The sequence below is a fragment of the Nothobranchius furzeri genome, chromosome 10 (assembly GCF_043380555.1).
Source record: "Nothobranchius furzeri strain GRZ-AD chromosome 10, NfurGRZ-RIMD1, whole genome shotgun sequence".
Classification (NCBI taxonomy): Eukaryota; Metazoa; Chordata; class Actinopteri; order Cyprinodontiformes; family Nothobranchiidae; genus Nothobranchius; species Nothobranchius furzeri.
In genome coordinates this window covers 28,570,505-28,590,798 of record NC_091750.1, presented here as the reverse complement: position 1 = coordinate 28,590,798, position 20,294 = coordinate 28,570,505, and the positions used below count along the sequence as shown (strand labels likewise).

Sequence of the window (20,294 nt, the reverse complement as noted above, 5' to 3'; positions counted from 1 at the left end):
CTACCTCCTTTAGCTTAGCTCCCACCTCCGCGTTAGCTTTGTGTTAGCTTCAGGTTAGCTTGTAGCTAGTTCGACCGGGTGTCGTCAGTTGATCCCAGCCTTACAGCCACACCCTCAGCTCCTCCTCTCTTCCCTTTTGTGGAATTGTCTGGGCTTGATGGAACCTGTGACACGGTCAAAATGGCGGTGGTGGCCACCTCCCATTTTGGCACAAAAACGTGTTATTGGAGCCTATGGAAATGAATTGTCCAGTATATATGTCGATGGAGGAGACCCGCTACTCCTCCATGTCGAGAGGAGCCAGTCGAGGTGGCACGGGCATCTGGACAGGATGCCTTTTGGACGCCTCCCTAGTGAGGCTTTCTGGGATGAAGCAGAAACTACCGTTGTTAAAAGAAATGTGTTTAACTTTGAAAATGTGGACGCAATTTTAAATTTTAACTGTCAAAAACTCCAGCGAACCAACCGACCCCCCCCCCCCCCCCCCCCCCCCCCCCCCCGCGCGCGAGGGTGATGTGGTGGAAGGAGAGAGTTCTGGTAATGATGCGGGCTGCCAAGTTCTGCAGAAGTTGGAGTTTATGGAGGGATTTGTGAGGAAGACCGAAGAGAAGAGCGTTGCAGTAGTCAATATGGGAAGTGATGAGGCTGTGGACAAGGATGGAGACCGAGTGAATAGTGAGGGAGGGGCGTAGGCAGTTAATGTTACGTAGATGGAAGTAGGCAGACCGGGTAATATTGTTTATGTGGGACTGGAAGGATAGTGAGGAGTCGAGGATGACACCCAGACTCTTTACCTGAGGGGAGGGGGAAACTAAGGAGTTGTCGACAGGAAGTGTAAAGATGTGGATTTTGGATAGTAAGGATTTAGTGCCGACAAGTAACATTTCTGTTTTATCACTGTTAAGTTTGAGAAAGTTTGATGTGAACCAGTCTTTGATTTCAGGTAGACAATTGGTGAGGGAGGAAGTGAAGAGGAGGGTTTGCAGGATACATAGAGCTGGGTGTCATCCGCGTAACAATGAAAATGGATGTCAAATTTATGGAAAATATTTACCGTAAATCCTCTAATACAGGCCGGTATTCAGTTAAAGGTCGGGTCTCCAATTTTGGCCGGTGTCAGAGTCAGCGGAGGTAAATAATGGCCGGTCTCTTATTGTGGCCAGATGGAATGTGGTAACAAGCAAGTATGAGCGTCTCAGCGGCAGGGTTATAGTCCCTAAATCAACCAGCAGGAGACAGTAGAGGCTCACGCAGACCTTTATTAGGCTTTTTCAATGCTTTGTAATGCTACAGACACGATCCTCTATCACGCTCCTACCACACAGAGTCACGGTGTCAGTTAACCATGCTAATTCAACCCGCTCCACAGAATACACATCACCTTCCCTGTGGCTTACATAACACTCACACAACACGCAAATCAGCACATAGGAACTAGCAGAACGATAGGAAACACATATAACACAATACCCAGAATGCACCTGGCTTACAACCCCAGCCAGGTCATTACACTATCAAGTTCAAAGAGAACGTGCTGATTATGCTGCAGAACACTCTGGAGAGCAGCAGTAGGGGGTGTATGAACTACAGTAATCCCTCGTTTATCGCGGTAGATGTGTTCCAGACCTGGCCGCGATAGGTGAAAATCCGCGAAGTAGGGACTCCCAGCATGCCCCTCGTGGGGATTCCCTCCACGTCGCACCTACGTCACAAACCGCGGCTATAAACGGAAGTCGCCTTTCCAGCTCACCACTCAGTCATCGTTTCTTCAGATTCATGATCAGAGTTTCCAACCTATCGATCAATCCAACGAACTATCAGCTCATAGTAAGTTATCTTACTTACTTCTAGAAAGCCCGGCATTTCCGTGTCACTTCGTTGACGCTCGAACGCTCGGGGGTTTCCTAGAGCAGCCGGCGTTTCACCGACGCTATCACTTCCGCGTCTGTGAAACCACGCTCCCTGTTGAATTATCGTATGATCACGTTCTCTTTTTGGGGGTAAAACTCAAGAAAATTTTTTTTACTTGTTTTGTTTAAGTTTTATTACAAAAAGTGCATTTTATGATGAAATTGATGAAAAAAACAAGAATTTCTTGATATTTCGCATGGGGGGGGGGGGGGGGGGCAACGCGCTGTGCCAGACCGTAGGTTCTGACACGCGATCGTTCATGTCGGTTCATTTCCTTTAATGTTTTCTGTCTTTTATTTGCACCTGATGCGTTTCGCTGCATGCTGTGGAGCGGGGCGCTGCGCGCATCACCTTGTCCTCCGACGCACCGATCACTGATACGGCCGCCAAACAGCAAGCGCTCCGCTGTTTTTGCGGTCGGTAGATCTTTTAGAACTGCAGTTCAAAGGTAACTCATAAGGTGAATATATATGAACCCAGGTAGCAGTTTCTCTTTAGGATTGAGAGGAGATGCAGGAAGATAATAAACAGACAGGACAGAAAAATAGTCAAATAAAAACAAGTTAGTTTTTGTACCTGCTGGTTGCAACAAACAGACACCACTGAAGGTAATCAGAAGTGAGGAACAGAAAATGAAATAATTATTTTAATGTTTAGAGCAGCAGGAACTCCGAGAGGCTGCAGGCGCATCAGTGAGTTTGCGGCCGCTGCGCAGGGGGAGGGGGGAGAGGGCTGTAGCGGGGGGGGGGGAGGGCTGAAGCAGAAACTACCGTTGTTAAAAGAAATGTGTTTAACTTTGAAAATGTGGGCTCAATTTTAATTGTCAAAAACTCCAGCGAACCATTAGTTCATTTTGCTCAAATAGAAATAGAGACCTGCCTCTAATACTGGCCCTCCTTCCAATAAAGGCCGGGAGCTTAATGAGCTTGAGTCAAATACAGGCCCGGGCCTGTATTAGAGGATTTACGGTATATGTGCTTTTTAAACAGTTTAAACAGAATTATTATCAACATTATTTTAATATCTATAACTTTTTATATTACAATTCTCATTTTAGCTCTTTGGATTTTAAATTTTAACCTTAATTTAACCTTTTTCCAGTGCTTCCTCTGTGGGAGCCCTCTGCCCCAGCGGCGGTGGTTGGCTGTGGCGGCCTGGGTGCTTTCCATGTATGCCTGGGTGGTGGTGGTGGTGGGGTCTCTGCCCTCCCTGCCCTGGGCGCCCGGTGTCTGTGCCTCGGCTGCTGCTGTCAGGTGGATGGCTCCCCTCATGGCGTTTCCTTATCCTTATTTTAGCTGGTCTGGCTCATCTGATCTCAACCAATCGTTTTTTTTTTACCATGGGGAAGGGGGTGTGTGTGTGTGTGTGTGTGTGTGTGTGTGTGTGTGTGTGTGTGTGTGTGTGCGCGTGCGCGCGTACGTGTGCGTGCGTAAGTGTGCGTGCGCGTGCGTGTGTGTGTGTGTGTGTGTGTCTCGGTGGAGGAGTGTTGTGAAGGGGTTTTTATTGTGAGACTGTTTTTAAAATTCTGGGGATGGGAGGGAACGTGGTGTGGGGCCTTTTTAATTTGTTAAGCACTTTGAGTTGCATGTATTGTAGGATTAAGTGCTGTATAAATAAAGTTGATTGATTGATTGATTGATTGATTGATTGAAGAAGGTTAGTAAATATCCCAAATCCAGTCTTCACAAGGGTACAAATGCAATCACACACACACACACACACACACACACACACACACACACACACACACACACACACACACACACTTTTTTAATAAAATATTTTTGTTTTAAAAGAGGTTTTTCTTGATTTCACATGAGCGTTTATCACAGTTTTAGTTAAAAAAACAGGTTAAACAGTTTTCCAGTCTAGTGAGGCAGGTGCAGTGAAAACCCAGGCTTTGTTTGGAGAACTGTCAGTGGCTATATGAGGTCACATTACCCTACATTATTCAGCTCCAGCTGCAGCCATCCCAGTGTTTTTGTTTTGTTCTAGTCCTACGTCCCCTTCCTTTGTTTCTCCTCTTATTCTCTCACTCATCAGCGTTATGCCTTTTTGCCTTTGTTAATACGAGCCATTAGAGTGGTGTTGTTTTCACTAAAAAAGCAAACACATCCTGGATTCAACTCACTAAAGTGTTAGGATTAGGAAAGCACCACATTGTCATCTCTTCAAACGATGGAGAGGGTGCTTCTAGTTTTTCAATCACTTTAAAAGTTAAATCCAGTGTTTTCCTGATTTAAAAGGGTCACATTATGCTAACGTGGATCATCTTCAGGAAAGAAATGTAGGAACTAAATTTTTAATGATTATAATTGAAAACTTAAAAGTTTGAGTTCTGTGAAGAAAAAAAAGTCTACTAGAACTGATTAGTTAGTGATTAGTTAGAAACGCAAACGCAGTGTCTTGATTAAATCATGTTTTATTTTTTACAATGTTGTTGTCTGATGTCAGATTCTTATTTTTGTCTCAGTCTCAAGTTTAAGGTCCCCAACTGCTCTCAAAGTTGTCTCACGTTTCCCACTTTTTTTCAGACTCACGTAAACTAAATGTGACGAAGGTTCAAGATGAGTTTCAGATTGATGCAACAATGCTGGGACTGTTTTTGAGGGAAAACTGTCATGCTAATCTCTTCAAACATGTAGAAATTTCCTGCAAAATGAGTAAGTTGAGACATTCTGCAATGGTCTTCATTAAAACGGTTGACGGTCCAGATATACTGCTCTCCTTAGTGAGAAAAGTAACAGAGTGATATAGGGCTGCACGATATTAGGAAAACCTTCAATAACAGTGATTAATATTGCGATGACGATATTACTTGCGATAAATGAAAACTTAACTCAAGAACAAAAATAATCAAAAACAAAGAAATTAAAAAATGACAAAAAAAATCATAAAAATGAGAAAAGCAAAAGATGTGAGGAAAGAGAAAAAGAAAATATACAAGAAAAGGCAATCGGTGGATCCCAGGATAAGCAGAATCAGCAGAACAAAGCTAACTCAGGTGTTTGCCAACCATCAAAATTAAGTGCCGTCCGCCTCGGGGGCGGGCATCTAACCTATGAGAACCCACCCAATTGGCCAAATGGGTGAAGAGCTCTTGTTAAAAAACATCATGCTTCTGTTTGATTGACGGAATGCATTATGGGTAGCAAACATTTGAGCTGATCATTCATTGCGATATTTATCTGTTCTTTGCGGTATGTATATTGTGCATGCTGATATCGCGATAACTTTATATTTACGAGATATTGTGCAGCCCTAGAGTGATGTATCCACCGTGCCCTGAGCCTGTTTAAAGCTACAGTCTCATTGGTTAAATCCATCAGAAATCTTTGTGATGTGCCTTAGAAAGCTTGCCACAGTATGACGCTTTCCTCATCAGTGCATAGTCTTAGCAACAAATGGATCCATTTGAGTCGATGGGACTCATTTCTTTTTTGAACAAGTCGATATTTATTCATGAATTTTAGCCTTTTATTTGATCAACAATCCACCTCAGATTTGGAATTAAGCAGCTTCCTCTCAACCAGGTGTGATATAGTGATGACATAAAATCTGCTGTGTGCTTTATTTTAAAGTCACAATGTTCTACTTTCAGGATTTGTGTATGCTTTTTTTTTTTTTTTTAAGAAATCCATAAAAGTGATAGACTTACCCCTATTTCACACTGGAAGCTTCAGTGGTGCGGAACAGTTTACTCGTGAGCTTCAATGCGGTCCAGTGCACACCAGCAGAGTCTCGCTGGACTCATGAGATCACATAATCCCTCGAGACTTCAAAGTTCACGTTTTTTTTTAATTGAATCTGCTTGTTTCTCCACCTTGCCACACATTTGGCGTTGTTGGCAGGGTCCATGTAGTACTGTCAAGTAGGTCCATGGATGTGAAGTTTGTGACACCCTGCGCGGGAGCATGAGGATGTGCTTGTGGAAAGAGGGGGGAAGATGTGGCAGTGTGAGCGCCCTATCACTTTGTCCCGATTGATCATGCACCCTGGCTACTTGGCCAAGGGGATGTCCCTTTGGCTGACTAGTTAGCGCGCATGACTCTCACCCGGGAGTCTGGGGATCGAATCCCGCCCGGGCCTTCGTTTCTCCACCTTGCCACATTTGGCACTTAACCCCCCTGAACCCCTTAAGCCCTTGGGTCCCCCAGGCGGGTGACCTGTACGTTAGTTCCTTAACAGGCCCAAAACAACCCTCACACCACAGAAGAAATTGTAATAATTCCCATCAAATTAATCAGCAAACCCAGCACTACAAGGCTATCTAAACTATTTTAACCATTAAATACCATTTTTACCATTTTTTGAGGAGTAGGCTTCAAATAGGCCTAGGGCTTAAGTTAAACCAAAAAGAAAAAAATCACGTTTGATTTCGCTGTTTGGTGTCATATGATGTTGTTCCTCTGCACTGCCAGGATCAAAGCCATGAGAAACACACCGCTGCACTTCTCCAACGATTCCGGGAGTAAATAAGCCGTCAGGTCACATGTAGTGACGTAAGCTAAGTAAATATGAAACTGCATTGCTGTAATAGTCTTTTATTTAGTTTACAGTGAAACTGTTTGTGATTTCCTGTCTAGCTCTTTGTTAAATGTGGAAATTGACGTATCCCAGCAGGTGGCAAAAATAGAACCCGGTCTGTGTCGCTTGTGACGTGCCTGAAAATTGCAGGTTTGAAGCACCCTCATAGACTAATGTGGATTAAATTTGAAGCAGTGATGTTTCGCCCCCTGACACTTCCAGTGTGCAATAGGTGTAACCCTGTACTGTAATAAAATGTAGGCATCCCGTAGGGCGTCTCGTAGAGCCTCATGCAAACTGTCCGCCGCTCGGCATTAGCCAGTAGCGTTAAACATCTGCTTATGTACAGATGTCAATCACAGAGCATGCGTGAGCATTTGCGGACGTACCTTGAGAGATGAAGAGTTGGCAACCTTTCTCGTGGACCAGTAAGTTTTTTAAATATTTATAAATTAATTAACAACATAACATGAGAATAGTAATCGTTAAACATTATGTTTTAGCTCTGTTTGCTGGCTAGAGGTTTACGTTCGTGATCAAGAGCTTTCAGACGTAAATACAAAAATGAAAACAGCAAAGCATGAAATGCATTTTTCAGCCACTGGATGGTGTCGTCGGACGAAAATACTCCAGATTGTAGCTTTAAGTATGTGCATGACCAAGCGATTAAAGCCATAGCTAAAATATGTTCCTTTTTACAAAAACTTTGAGGTTGCCATTCAGAGAAAGGAGGCTTTAAAGATCTGAAATGACTCAAAGACTTTAGAGAATGTAAATGACTTCTGATCTGGGTTTTTCTCAGGAGAAAACTAAAGTGTGGCGGCCAAGAAGTTCATTTAGCCTAATCTGGTTGGCCTTTAACAGCAGCGTCAGGTGTTGCAGACGGGTTGTCCATTGATTTTACGTTCCTGTTGAGCTTTTAACTTGTGGTTAAAGATGATTCTTGGGACATAAATGCATTTATTTTGCATGCTTGCTCATGTGATTAGCAAGACACTTTAATGCTTTCATTGATAGATACTCAGAATCAGAATCACATCCTGTGTAACAAACAAAATTGGCAATAGACGAGATTATTTTATTTACCTCCTACACTTAAGTTACACTTAATATCCCAATAATTTAGATGACTAGTTTTACATAAGAGAAAAACTTTATAGATGAAGTAAAGTAGTTGTGCATTTTGAACAGATGCACTGAGGTTAGCACATGAAAACGATCTGTTTGTGGTTTCTGTCATTCTTTAGGCAGCAGATGGTAAAGCTCCGTCTCCTGTTTTATTCCTCACCAGCACGCTACGGGCCAGGTCACCAGGCAACGCTCGTCTTTTGTTTTGAGTCTCTTTATCCATCTAGACTGACTTACCTATTCTAGGGTGGCATCACTCACCTCTCAGCTTTGTGCTTCTGGTCAATATTTGAAAGCTTCATTCATTACTTATGCACATGACAACACTCCCTTCTCTACCTTCACCTTGCTCTCTCTGGCCTTTTAGTGTGGGTGAAACTGAAGTGGAGTAAACTTTCTGTTCATCTCTTTGCAGCTATGATGGGAGTTAGCATAGCTTTTTATTTCAATTCACCTAAATCTAAAGTTTGAATTCAAATGTGCTGTTTGTGTAGTCGGGGGTCAGGCTCCAGAGTGTCAATAAACCCAAAAATTTAAATATTCTTGGGAACTTTAAAGGTGCAGTATGTAAGAATATAGTGAGACTTTTCCAGTGAGAAAATCCCAAAAGAGTCTAATGTTTCAGTCATTTTGAAAGGAAGGTTATAAATCCTATGTCATATCCGGCTGGCTGTGGGGATTGCCCGTTTTCCTCCTTTCAAAACAAAGGAAGGAGGGGCGTGGCTACTGTTTACGATCAGTGAGTGTGGGGGTGCCGTGTCTCCTGCGAGCTAATACTGCAGCACCGACTATCATAGTTTGACGATGGCTGTCAAAAAGCTCCAGAGTTGTTTAGTGGTTGCAGTAACCACATTTTACCACAGGGTGTCACTTTACTTCATTTCTACATATTGCATCTTTAACTCAAGCTTGGAGCCTTTGCTTAAAGAATTTTTCCAAACTTGTGTCAAAGATTGATTTTGAATCTGGATTCTCAGACATTTCTAAAGCAGATCACATTGAAACAACAAGGCACTTCTTTTCTCGTAAGCTTCCTGGAAAGGCCAGATATGACAGATTTGGTTGAATTCTAGTTTGGAGAACACAACTTGAGTATTTATGTACTCCTGTAACTAAATGAAGTAAGTGTAACTTTGTACTTCTTGAGATGGACAACACAAAGGGTTCTTAAATAAAGGAAAAGGGAAGTGGGTTTAATAAAAACAAAAAGGGTCCTGTAGCAGAACCTTGTGGCACACCCTGGAGATGCAATAAGTCACCAGGTCTCAACTTCGGCCAAGCAACGCAGCAACATTATTATGCAGATTTTTGACCTGATTCTCCCCTTCTGACAGTCTGAAAGATGCACTCAATTAACGCTTAAGATAATCTCGTCGGATATTCCGGTGTGTGTTCCGGTGTGCTCAGAAGCGTGTTGGGACTGCTCTAATCCTAAATCGGGGGGATACTCAACATGTGGGATTGTCTTGGCCCAATATCGAGGACAAACTAGCGTGCTGCCTGTCAAATGTGACATTTAGCCAATCAGAAAATAAGGCTGCGTGCTCCTCCTTCACCATGTTTGTTGACCCCAATGTCACATTTGTGACATTTCCCATCTGACGGGGGAATGTCGGTTGGTGTGTGAAATGGGTTTGAGCGAGAAAAGGAACAGGGGCTGTTCTGTCACTCAGTCCTGTGTGCACTCAGGTAATCCCCCCAGGAGGTGGAAACAAAAACATTTTCATTCTTTGAAACCGATTAACAATTAACCGCAAACAATGGTTTGCAAATTAAACCAACCAGTTTACCTCCATCACTCATGCCAGGTACTTTCCCAGACTGAGTTTATTTATGTAACTCGGCTGTCTTCTTTTCTCCCCGTCATGTTTTAGTTTATCTGCTCAGACTTTGTGCTCTGTCTGTTCCTCAGTTCTTCAGAAAGGACCAGGGGGATTTCTTTATCGGCTGCTTGTTTCTGACAGAGCTCAGCACCACCTTTGTCTCCCTGGGGAAGATACTTATCCAGGTAAGACAGCACATACAGACGAGCATCCCACTGAAACAACCTGGGAGGTCCTGCACCTTTCTCGTTTCCTGGACTGTACCGTTCAGGAGGAAATGTTCCACTAGCCCACAGCTTCTGAGTTGGAAAATAATTAGCTACCGGTAAACATGCAACACCTGCAGCAGTTTCTCCAGTCATAGCTGAGCAACTGTAACTAGGGACAACAGGCCTGCTGAACTGTGTTTTTTTTTTTTTTGTATTTGTCTTTAGGTGGAAATAAATTGATTACATATTGGCTTTTTTCTGAAAATACAAACATTTACTTTCTTCCAAAGAGCACTGAGCGTGACAAAGGGCGCAGGTCTTCCAGGAAAATGAGTTCAGATCTGCTGATGCTGGTTTCTTTTTTTATTTCACTTTGCATGGAAGCTTGTTTGTGCTGCAGCACCGGTGTGGTGTCTAAACTAAGACGCTACATTTGGCAGCCACATCTCATTGGCTTTGATTTTATTTTTTGCTCCACAACACTTTGTTGAACTCATGTTTTTTATAGTGCTTTATAAATAAAACTAGAATTTCTAAGTTTAGTGTTCGTCTAACAATCCAAGTCTGTCGTCATTAGCTTCTTCTAAATGAAGCCATTCGTCTTTTTTCCTCTTGTAACTCCTGCTCAGGAGGAGTGTAGAGCCTTACGTCATCAACCAACCAGAGTATCTCCAGTTTCATTCGGGAGCTAGCTTGTCCCTGTTTTATCAATAATTAAGGCGCATGGCTCGACAAAACAAAAACGCCAGTCAGCAACGTTCAGCCATGAGGCCCTCACCCTCATTTCCTCGCTAAACAGAAGCTCCAGCTCATGTTGTCGTTAGTTCCATCCCAGATGCTCATGAACACATCCAGCGACTTACAAGTGCATTAATCTAAGAATAGAAGAACCTGGCGGTGGAACAGGTGGAAGCACCAGCCCTTCAGCTCTCTGCTGACATCTGCTGTTAGCCAAGCAAAGCTGCCAGATCAACACGCTGCTGGATGTTCCTGAGGTTTTTCCCTGCAGAGGGTCCATCTGTCTGTTGTTGGGCAACTCTGTAGCTCTCCTTATGCTAATTCTTCTTCAAATGTCATGTCATTTTTTTCCTCCTTGTGAGAAAACCACACTCAGTAACTTCAATATTGTTATCGTGCAAACAAATTAAGGGTAGACCGATATATCGGTCGGCTGACATATCGGGCCGGTAATTATACATTTTCGTACCAGAGTATAAGTCGCACCAGCCATAAAATGTATAATGAAGAAGAAAAAAACATATATGTCGCATTTTGGGAGGAAATTTTATAATTTTTCTTACAAAATCTGACACCAAGCGTTTCACAATGCAAGACAAGTACCGGTAACAATAACAGAATAAACAACGCGGGCGCAGCCGCGTGCCACGGTCTCCAGCAGAGGATGGCGGTGATTCAAACCCTCCCAGCGGGACATAGGAGCTCATTCCTGGTTCGGAGCCGGCCCGCAGCAGCGCGGTATAGCCTACATAATTTGGTATATAAGTCGCTCCGGAGTATAAGTCGCAGGACCGGCCAGACTATGAAAAAAAGTGCGACTTATAGTCCGGAAAATACGGTGTATCTGCATCAGCCGACATAGCTGCGTTGTAAAGCCGATTTAAAGTCGGGCACAATCGAAGCGGTTGACCTCTAAATCTAGTGTGGCCGGTTAGCTATCATACTGATGCTGATTTGGATGAACTGACTCATAAATTGAATAGTTGGAGGAAGCCATGTTTTCTAAATCTGGATGCCAGATTTTTTATTTAAGCAACACCTAAAAACCCAGAAAAGGCTGCAAAAGACAGCCTCCTTATCCGTCCTCATCGCTCACATCCAAGCTAAAAACACAACAAACAGCAAACTTCATTTAATGACACATCAGTCTGCCGCAGTGAGGTTCGAACTGCTCAGCTGTGTGTTAAAATAATAACAGATGCACAATTTAAATTTGATTTCCTAAACCCTCTCCCCTCGTTTCCACCCCTCCTCCTCTTGTCTCCTCCACCAGCTCGGCCTCCAGGAGTGCTGGATTCACAAGGCCAATGGCGGTATGGTACTGCTTACCTTTTTCATGTGCCGCATCGCCCTCTTCCCCTTCATGTACTGGATGTACGGCCGGCACTACGGCATCCCTCTCTACGGTGTGCCCTTCCACCTGCCTCTTTCCGCCAACCTGGGGAACTTGTGCATCCTGGCGCCACAGGTCTACTGGTTCGTGTTGCTTTGTCGAAAGGGCTACCGTCTGTACCAGCGAAGCCGCGGGGCGCAGTCGCCCCCCGCCGCTCCCGTCACTGACGGCTCAAAAGATGATTGATGTCCAGTCCGGGGCTGCTACCTCAAGCTGCGCTCAGCTTCTAAGTCAACCCTACTGTTGTACTGTAGTACACCAGGATTGCCTGCTGCTGTCCTACGATTCCTGGGCATTTCTCTACACTTTAACTCCTCTGTTATAAACCTGATGCCTCCACGGACCTCTCCTCCACCAATCTAATGCTCTTTCTGAACTTTATTCTCATTTTTGATTGGACTCTGGCTTGGATCTACATCCGAAGTATGAAGGAACGTTGTACCCGACTCGCTGAGAGTGAGACGAGCTTCTGTGGAGAGGCGCTATCTTATCTCCCACCTTCTGTTTTTACAGCTGCTGCTGACCAAGAAGGTTTGTTACGGTGAGCTGCTGTTACAAAAAGAAGTAATTAAGTTGATGGTTCGGTTTCACCTCCGTTCTTTCACCTACAGCATCTGGCGAAGGATGAATGAGATGCATGTTCAGGCAGTATTAGCAGGGTGATCAAAACTTCTCATTGCACCTCACCAGTCTGCCACAACTTTTTATTTTCCAAACGTCATGGCGTCCGTTATAAATCGCCACTTGCAGCACGGCTGTCGAGGTGTCCTCTGAGTGTTTTGGTTCTTTTAAGCAAGGTTAAACATTTCAAAACTCCAGCTTGTTCTCAGCGTCTTCATTTTAGAATTTAGGTTTTTACTTTATTTGAGTTGCTAAATAAGAGCGAGCTCTTAGTTTAAAGGTTTTGTAGAATAACGGCCAAGTGAAGTGAAGTTCTCCTTTTAAACAACTGCTGTGCTTTTAAATGTGATTATTGTTGTTATTTTAGTGGTCTGTTGGGATCACACTGAAGGTCTGCAGCTAATGCGCCCAAAGCGGGGGTCGATGCAGGGCTCGTGGACACGATGGTTCTCACCTGAGGTGGAGGCCAGGCCAGCGTTAAATGGTGGCCAACGTAATTATCAGCGGTGTTGGAAAACGTGAGTTTGCAGGGAAGTGGATTATTTTGTCTGGTTGTGGCTGTTGGTGAGCAGTAGGAGGCGGAGTCATTCCATCATGAATAAGCACGTAAAATCCACGTTAACGAAGTGCAGAGGACCGCTTAAGCGTTCCCTCAGACGCCTCTGTGGGAAGGTGGGTGAAAATTTGCAGATTTTACTTAAAATTTTTGGCAATTTTTTTTTCTCATTTTTTCATCAGCTTCCCTTGAAATTGTCTCTGATTTATTTATTTATTTATTTATTTTTGCACGCTCAGGCTCAGAAACTAAACTAAGGTCCGGTTGTCACGGCAGGATAAAAAAATAAATAAAAAGACCCCACGTGTGATGATAACACAATCGTGTTTTGGTCCTACGGTGTGTGGTGTGCGGCAACACGGTGAAACACGATTTAACTCTCAAACATTCCCAGATAAGACAGGAAATCTCTCACAACCTCTCCAGATCAACCGTGACTTTGTAGTAAACCATCATGGCGTAGGAGGGGCGTGCTTCTGGCACCTCACCTTCTGATTGGCTACACGGCGCATTCAACTGGTAGCACGGGGTTTTGTCCGTGGCAGACCACACACCCAGTGACATCAGTCCAACACGATTCAACGTGTTTGATATCGACATTTATGATTGGATTGGTCCAACGTCCTGAGAAGGCCAGAGCTCTTAATTTACCACGCACTGAAGAGTATCTGGTAGAACTTTTCAGGCTAAAATATCAGCATGGTTATCTTTGTGTGTGCGCCGGGCTTAAATTACTCTGCAAAGTTTTAGAAAAACGAGTTATTTCCAAATGTTCCAACATGTTCAAAGTTACAAATCAACATGAAGGGAAGGCCGTCCCGGCCATTTTGGGAACTGCTTTGTGAATGTCATTCAGTTTGTAAACAACAGTCACCGCCCAGCGAGACACTGATCTAACCGTTACCGTGGTTACGGTTTTATCAAGCACTTAACAAATATCTACAGTCGGTCACATTTAGAGAAACCATCTTAAACAGACCAGAGAGGACCAGTGTGATCCGAAAGGCCTTTGTGAAAGTTTCATGTTTCACTTTTACTCCTTTTGTATCACAAATAAGTCTAAAATACTTAGTTACAATGTTGATTCAGAGTTATTTCAACATAATCTATGCAAAAGAGCCTGTGGTGCATGCTTATGATGCAGTTTCGGGTCAAAAAGTGATCCACACCACCTCCGACGAAGGCTGGTTTTACTTTCTTTGTCACATTTTAAATGGTGTTGCGTTTCAGCATTGTGCTTTCGCCACCGTTGGGACTTTAGTTCATGATCTTGTAACTCTGTAAATAATAGTACTGTTATCTTTTTTAATGCATCTGGTGACATTTGCAGCTCAGCTGGCAAAAATGCATTCTAATACTTATCAGCAGCAATGACTAATGGGTTTTATCTGGTGGTTTTACCTCGCACCCTGTTTTGTTTTCCAACTCTGTTGTCTGTGATATTTATGAATGCTGGAACAGTAAAAATAGCATAAGTTAAGGTAATCGGCCACATTCAGGCATGGTTATGAGGGTTGTTGGGTATAAGCTACTAGGCAGGATGGGCTCAAAAGGCTCCAGCGTCTACATGATGGATGGGATCAGAGTAGCGTTTCACATCAGAAACCCCTACAGATCCAACTTTTCTGCTTCTCGCATACGATTCGACTCCCAACGGTGGCAGAAGGTGCTGAGTCGGCCTGTTGGTTGGTCAGTTTACTGATGAGCAGAGGGAGGATTAGTGGTTTTGAAGAGAGCCGGGCGATTGAGTGGCAGCTCGTTTGTCTGCTTTGGCTGCAGCCCAGGAGAGAGCGGGCCTCTTTTTGTCTGTAGCTGATCACACCACCGTTGCGGTGAACGTCCCTCGCTCGTTGTTAATGCCAGCTTGTTTCGTTCCATGTTCCATACATGTGTTATCAGAGGAAGTCACAAACCGCTCCAGTGTTGTTTATCATCAAAAGCTGCAGGTCTTTCAGGATTTACTCGTTCATTTGAACTCGTGTCAGTCTTTTGGGTCCCGTTTGTTATTTTTTAACAGATATTTTATGGGAAAATCTCTGCCTATTTATAAATTCTTGCAAAAATACCCATGCCTCGCCACTAGGTGTTGAGAGCGACCCCCTTAACAATTAAAAAGCTGCATCTGAACTCGCAGTAGACCAGTACACACCAGGCTACTACAGGGTCATTAAAGGTTCCTAAAGGTTTTGTTCTCTGAGGAACCTTTTGTTGTTGTTGAAATACGATCTGTCACAGAAAGGAAATAGAAGGGAAAACCATCAAGTCGGAAAAGGCCAATCCCTTCCACGTCACGGGAAATTGGTTTTCATGTTCTGGTTTGTTTATCTGTGGAGATAAAACATCAACATTTCATGTTTTACCCAAAGAAAAAAGCAAACAAAGGCAGCGGAAGAGTCGTGTTGCTGTTAGCCAATCAGAAGTGAGACGTTTGCATATCATAAATATGAATAAAACTCCAATTCCTGCTGTTTTCCACCTCCAACTAACGTCTACTACCCCTGAAACAGGAGCACCAGACCTTTTTTTGCACAGAAAACGACTCATAAGGCATTCATACTAAAGACCGCAGCACATTTAACGAGCCAGACGTTGAACCGTGTCCTTCAAACCCCAAAGGACCTCGGTCTTCTCAGTAGATGGAGACGGCTTTGACCCTTCTTGTGCAGGGTGCAGACGCTGCAGAGAACCTTGCAGGAAGCATCTGCAGAGCTGTGTGAACTCCTGTGCTGCCACCTGGTGGCAGGTGTTTCAACTGCAGGTAAACTTAGCTCTGCGTGAAGCACTGAGGACATTTTTGATCCCAGTTTTCCCGTTTCCTCCACGTCACTTCTGGCAAAATGCACCAAAAAATGTATATTAATATCAGATGTTTAAACTTAAGAATTTTATTATCTTGATTCATTTAAATTGTTTTGACCAGGCATTTATTTTGCCTCATCCAGTCTCTTCATCAGCTCATTATGCTTCATTTACTGAATCCAAAAAGTCTTAGGCTTCCTTTTGAGTAAAACTTTATGAAACATTCCTCATTTTTTCTTTAACATTTCCCCCTTTTTCTTGTGATTGTGATGTTTTCTTTAAGTAATATTTTAGGTAGTGCTGCACAATGTATTGAAAATAAATCTCTAACAAAAAACTGAGCTGTTGCATATTAATATCGACACAACCTGCATGCCCAAAATAAATATTTGACCATTTCATGGACTTGCCCCCAGCCCTGCTCCCAAATGCCAACTGCCGGCACAAGAACTTTGTTATGAGCATCAAAGTGATTTTAGCACAGAACGCATCATTTTGTTTTATATTGTGCAGCCTTAATTTTTGGATAAACGTTCAGTTGTGAAATTGTATGTCGTCACATTTATATCTGACTTCATTTCCATATGTTATGTTACTACTTCTGAAAAGTTAGCACAGGTCAACTGAACTTTGTTCTTACTAGCCTATTTTTCTACTCAAAAGCTCATCATGGAGTGAGTCATCGGAGTCATTTTACACTACAGAGTAAAAAATAACGTCGAAAAGCTGCTCAGGGAGAATTCTGAACATGGATGCATCCTCTAGCGAGCAGCTGTGAAGCTGTCTGAGCATGCTAACGCTAACGTCGTCCACCCAGTGCTGTGGTTACGGCAGTACAGTCACTCATCAGCAGTCTCCTCCATGACGCCGATGGCTTTCCTCGTGTCAGATGTAGGGTTTTCAGATCTCTAAAGTTTTCTTTGTGCATCTCCAACACGTTCTGTGTCATTTTTCTCCTCCTCGCGTCGTAACTCAGGGTTGTGCTGTTCCCTCTTTTCTGATCTGACAGAATTTAAACTGGAGTTGAGGTGAAGCAAAAGGTTTAAAAATGTTGTTGAATGTCGTGTTAAGTCTGAATGACGATTAAAGGTGGATTAGGAGATGTTTTTCATGCTGTTTAAACAAGCTACTTTATTTAAAAAAAACATGATTTTTAAGGTTCTGCCCCCTTTTCTCAGGCTCCTCCCCCCAGGAATGCACAATTCTTGTTCAGGATGGTTCAGCTTTACGCATATGGCCCATGGTTGGCACCATCTCTGCCATAATTCTTAATGTAGTGGACCTATGTAACTTTAAGAATTTAGCATGCTAGCTAATATAGTGTCTATTATAGTGAAAAAGAAGGAAGTTTTTGGCTTTCTTGTTTAATTCCTAACTTCAAAATTGCAACAGCTCAGTGCCACCAACATTTTGGGAATTCATCCCGAACCTCCTCAGATTCACTCTACGCTATTGGATGGCTCTCCACACACACACGCGCGCTTAGCAGAGCTCTACCAGCCGTCAGAGGACAGACTGCGTTCACAGTCAACAGGTCCATCACCTAAATGTTTCCCACCAAGAACAGAAACAGACTCTAAACAGAACATTTTAAAAAACTCCTTCAATAAAACTTGCAAACAGAACCGAACATTCAGTGTGTTAAACTAGCTAGCCTGGCTCTGGGTTCACTTCCTGTTGAGTTCATAGCGATTGGATGAGGGTTTTCCAGAACTGTATTTTTCTGAGATGACTACGATGGTGGATTTTTGGACAAAACATTTAATTTATTGGTTGACATCTTGATGTGAAGAACATTTCAAGCAACGGGCAGAAAACGTCTCCTACTCCACCTTTAACGTTTAATGTTCGTTCTGCAGTGATGCGTGAATGCAGGGTTGAGGTGATGAAATGGATTCTATCCTAATAACTCTGGATGTGGTTGAGTTCTAAGCACTGAAATAAAAAAATAAAAATCACTTGCTGGGAATGATCTTGACCAGTGAACCAGACTTGGTCTCCAGTGCCTTGTGAAAAATCTATTTGTGAAATCAGCAAAACTCAGTTTGAAAGATCGACGTTGGCAGGTTGTGTTTACAGATTGTGCTGTATTTATAGTCTTTGTTGTTATTGTTTTGTTTAGGGGTGGATTAAATCACAGAGTTGGTCAGATCATTAAAGTCATAGAACTGATGTTCATTTATTCCTGGATTAAAGATTAAACTCTCACCATTCTGTTTAAATCCAAATCTTTGTAGAGTTATTTAGTGTTTTATATTTTGAAGCATTTCATCAGTAATTAAATTGTTTAGTGTGTCTGTTGTATCGTTTGAGCTTGAACCCTTTAAATCATAGACCTGCTTTAGGCTTGAACTTGTTTGCCGTGTCTGTTTTATTTTTATGGGGATTTGGAGTTTAAACGTCACGGCCTGCTGTCCGAATCACTCGGCATCCCCGACTCATCTAAATGCAGCATCTTAACAACCGTTAGCACTTCCTGCCCCACTTATTTTTGATAACATTTAAATTTTTCATACACACACACATATATCAGATTTATTGCATCTATCCTTTTTTCTAGAGTGACTTTTTTGAGAAAATTTCCTATCTGAAACCAGACTAAACTGTTTAATGAAAAGAGAGAAGTTCTGTACTGTAGCTGTGATTTGTGAAGTAAGAGAATCCATTAAATCTTCAATAAATTTGGTTTAATAGACAATAGTTTTGTGTTTGTCTCCAGTTTGTTTGCACTGGCTCAGTGTCTGCAGAACTCAAACTAGAGAATCATTCATTTTTTGGAGGACATTTGGCTAAAGCCAGAAAGATCTAAAATGATAAAATAAAACAATGATTATTCAAAATGTAACCCAAGTAATGAAAAATGGCAGCTTTTTTAAGGTAGCACAAACAATAGGCTTTACATCACGTGTCAGACACAAGGCCCGCAGGCCAGATGCGGCCCGCGGAACATTTTTGTGTGGCCCGCGAGATAAATATCAAAAATATATTAAAACTGGCCCGCTGGCCGATTTTACCGCAAAGACTTCAACTCCCATGATGCTTTGCAGCGCCAACGCGGAGCTGATGCGCCCCCTCCTTTGTGTTTTTTCCACCGTCTGCTGCCGGTGTCTGCAGCTCCGCTGTCTCGGACAAACTAAACACTCCTCTCACTCAGCGCCGAGTTCACTCAGCTGTTTTCTGACGTTGAAGCCCAGAAACGGAGATTCTAGCCGCTCAGTAATGTGTTCACGACTGAAAGAGAAAGTTTTCCAACTAACGTCCACACAGGGCTGATATCCAGCGAGCAGCGACACGCTCAAACCAGCACGACTCTGTGGTTGTGTTTCCTCCCCGACACACAACAACGTGGTCAAGCTGCTCAGACATGTTCATCAGCACAAACCTATGTGAGCACCTGTTGTCATCTAATGTTGTCATTATTATGATGAAGATGAACAAAACAACAGGAGTTTCCTCCTCAGCTCAGATCAACCCCATGATGCAGGTATCTGGCTGGAACAGGTGAGCATCACAGTAAACCAGTGGAGCAAACTGAGCTTTAAATATGTTGGTTTTATGCTCTTTTTCTGCTCCAAAACATGAAAGTTAACAGGTGAGATGTTGCATTTTCATTTAAGATAAAATGATATTTTTATTTTGTTGTTGGCCCGTGAGAAAAGATTTAACCTACAGTAAACAGGAAGTGGAAAGGCTGCAGATAGATGAATAGAATAGAAAATCCCTTTATTGTTCCTCAGTGGGGAAAGCTAGACGTCACAGCAGCGATGACACGTATTACAGGAGAAAACAAGGAGAATAAAAATAAGAAAAATGAATAAACAAGAAAACATAAATCCTGAATAGATTTTACAAATGCTGATTATACCACAAGTAATGAATACCACTGATGCGTTTTATTTAAAACTGACTTGCCCGTGTGTCATTTGGTTATTCCACATTCAGTGTTAATGCAGAAATGTTTGTTTCTAAATTTAAAGGTTCAAAATTGCATACATGCTGATAAAGAAAATGTGCAAATTTGCCGTCACTTTTTCAAAAAATATGAAGTTTGGCCCTCGACTCCGGCCCAGAGTTTCATTTCGGCCCCGTGTGAGTTTAAGTTTGGCACCCCTGCTTTACATTTTCCGTTCAGGTATCCTTCATGGACTCATTTAGCTGTAATGTCCTGATATTTCCACCAAGAGGTGCTGCTGACTCAGGCTGAGATCAGTGGAGAAGCTGCAAAGATTCTGAATCTTTGAAACCAAAACATTTCAGTTAAAATGTAATTTACTTAAAGTGACAGTGTGTATTTTTCCTGGCGATGGGGGCAGTAGATGCCTACATCATTGCAAGCAAGTGTTATTTTTGTGTTCGAGAAAGACTTAATCAACGGATGCTCATTAGGGTCAAAAAACCCTGAGAGTGCAACCTCCAGAAAAATAACAAGAACATCAGATTCCCTTTCATCACTGGCAGCAAGTGAAGAGGTGAATGTGTAAAAGAACAACGTTTATTAATGCTGAAAGTTTTGTAAGCGTTTGTTACAAATCAGTAAATGCGTTCTGTCTCAGGCTTCTGTAGAAGGAAACATGGCATCTAATATCGCG

At 42.8% G+C, this 20,294-nt stretch overlaps 1 protein-coding gene across 6 annotated transcripts in view; it reads left to right on the top strand.

Moving 5' to 3' along the window:
* Window positions 1-20,294, top strand: part of LOC107387199 (smoothelin-like protein 2) — a 103,414-nt gene that overhangs the window by 64,675 nt on the left and 18,445 nt on the right. For all 6 annotated transcript variants that reach the window (XM_070555477.1, XM_070555478.1, XM_070555479.1 and 3 more), the window contains one exon: window positions 9,479-9,574. In XM_070555477.1, coding sequence (XP_070411578.1) covers window positions 9,479-9,574 — 96 coding nt within the window. The remainder of the gene's footprint in view (window positions 1-9,478; window positions 9,575-20,294) is intronic.